At 58.5% G+C, this 1,575-nt stretch overlaps 1 protein-coding gene across 1 annotated transcript in view; it reads left to right on the top strand.

Moving 5' to 3' along the window:
* Nucleotides 1–622, top strand: part of SPRG_19437 (argininosuccinate synthase) — a gene marked incomplete at both ends in the record, with an annotated part of 1,269 nt that extends 647 nt beyond the window's left edge. The window contains one exon of the mRNA XM_012341277.1: nt 11–622. Coding sequence (XP_012196667.1) covers nt 11–622 — 612 coding nt within the window. The remainder of the gene's footprint in view (nt 1–10) is intronic.
* Nucleotides 623–1,575: the final 953 nt, after the last annotated feature.

Here is a 1,575-nt window from a genome sequence, read left to right as displayed (position 1 = left end):
CGACCCCAAGGTGGCGCCGGACGCGGCCGAGAAGATCCGCATCACGTTTGAGAACGGCGTGCCGGTCCAGGTGGCCAACCTCACGACGCCGTCGTCGCCCGTGCTCACGGACCCGCTCGAGCTCTTTCTCGAGCTCAACCGTCTCGGCGGCAAGCACGGCGTCGGCCGCATCGACATTGTCGAGAACCGGTTCGTCGGCATCAAGAGCCGCGGCGTGTACGAGACGCCGGGCGGCACCATCCTCCGCGACGCGCACCTGGACCTCGAGGGTCTCTGCATGGACCGCGAGGTCATGAAGCTCCGCGACGCGCTCAGCGTCAAGTTTGCCGAGTTTTGCTACAACGGCTTTTGGTTTGCGCCCGAGATGGACTTTGTCCGGCACGCGATTGCATTTTCGCAAAAGGCGATTGCGGGCCACGTCGACGTCGAGCTCTACAAGGGCAACGTCACGATCACGGGCCGCTACTCGGACGTCGCGCTCTACTCGGCCGACCTCGCCAGCATGGACATGGAAGGCGGCGGCGCCAACATCGAGTACAACCCGAGCGACGCGCAAGGCTTCATTCGCATCAACGCGACGCGGCTCAAGGCGTACAACTGCATCCAGAAAAAGTCGGCGTAAGAGATCAACACTATGTATATTGCGTGTGTGAGTGTGCGAGTGGAGGGGTCGTCGCGTCGGTATAGCGAAGAGGAAGCCACGGACGTCGAGCAGACTAGAGTCCGTGGCGGCAACGATCTCTGAGACCCGCTGCGCTTGAGTTTGATTGGCACGTGGGTGGGTTCCTGAGCCGAGCCGACTTGGAATGAACGATCATTGCACGTCGCCCACCCAGCGCTATGGGAACCATTCGACAAGCTCAGTAATAGTACAGTACCAATGCCTTGTTAAGGCACTTGCCTTGGTTCCAGCCAGGGTACATTTTGGTGTACCCTTGGTTCCAACTATTTTGACGTGTCACCAAGGGCCTATAAACTAGGTGTAGGGCTCTACATACTTTGATGTACTAGCACCTGTACCGGTACGGTACTTGAGGGATGCGCTGAATCATGTCGTTGAAGTGTGCACGTAACCTATGTCTGCATCATGGCACATCATCCAGCCATATCTCGCATACACCGAGGCTTTTTCTGCGCACTTGAACCAAGACGAAGAGGAGAGGCCATTTTAAAGAGGGTATCGATCGCAACGACAGCTGGTACCTAAGCACTTTGCGCGGGACTCGTGAGCACGGACGGCCAGTGCGCCTGTCGTGCTGGATTTTGATGAGCTGCGGATGCTGGTATGTCGTACATATTACGGTGCCGGTAGTGCGTGATCTCCGTGCGCCAAGATGCAGCCACTCGGCAGGTTCAAGATCACTTGGCCGTGCGGAGTTCGACGAACTTGCGTTGGTGGCGGAAAAAGCCGGCGCACCAGGCTGGTCGCTGCAGGCGTGATCAGATCCAGGTGATGCAGGGACCAGAGCGCGTCCAGAGGCTTCAACTCGGTTGCCCAGGCATGGCGCCGGTGGTCTTGGAGCAGCTTGTAGAGGGCTGGAACCAAGGGTACACCAAAATGTACCCTGGCTGGAA

Source organism: Saprolegnia parasitica, assembly GCF_000151545.1.
Source record: "Saprolegnia parasitica CBS 223.65 unplaced genomic scaffold supercont2.6, whole genome shotgun sequence".
Classification (NCBI taxonomy): Eukaryota; Oomycota; class Saprolegniomycetes; order Saprolegniales; family Saprolegniaceae; genus Saprolegnia; species Saprolegnia parasitica.
Note: the sequence above shows the minus strand (reverse complement) of the source record. Positions and strands in the feature narration are given on the sequence as shown.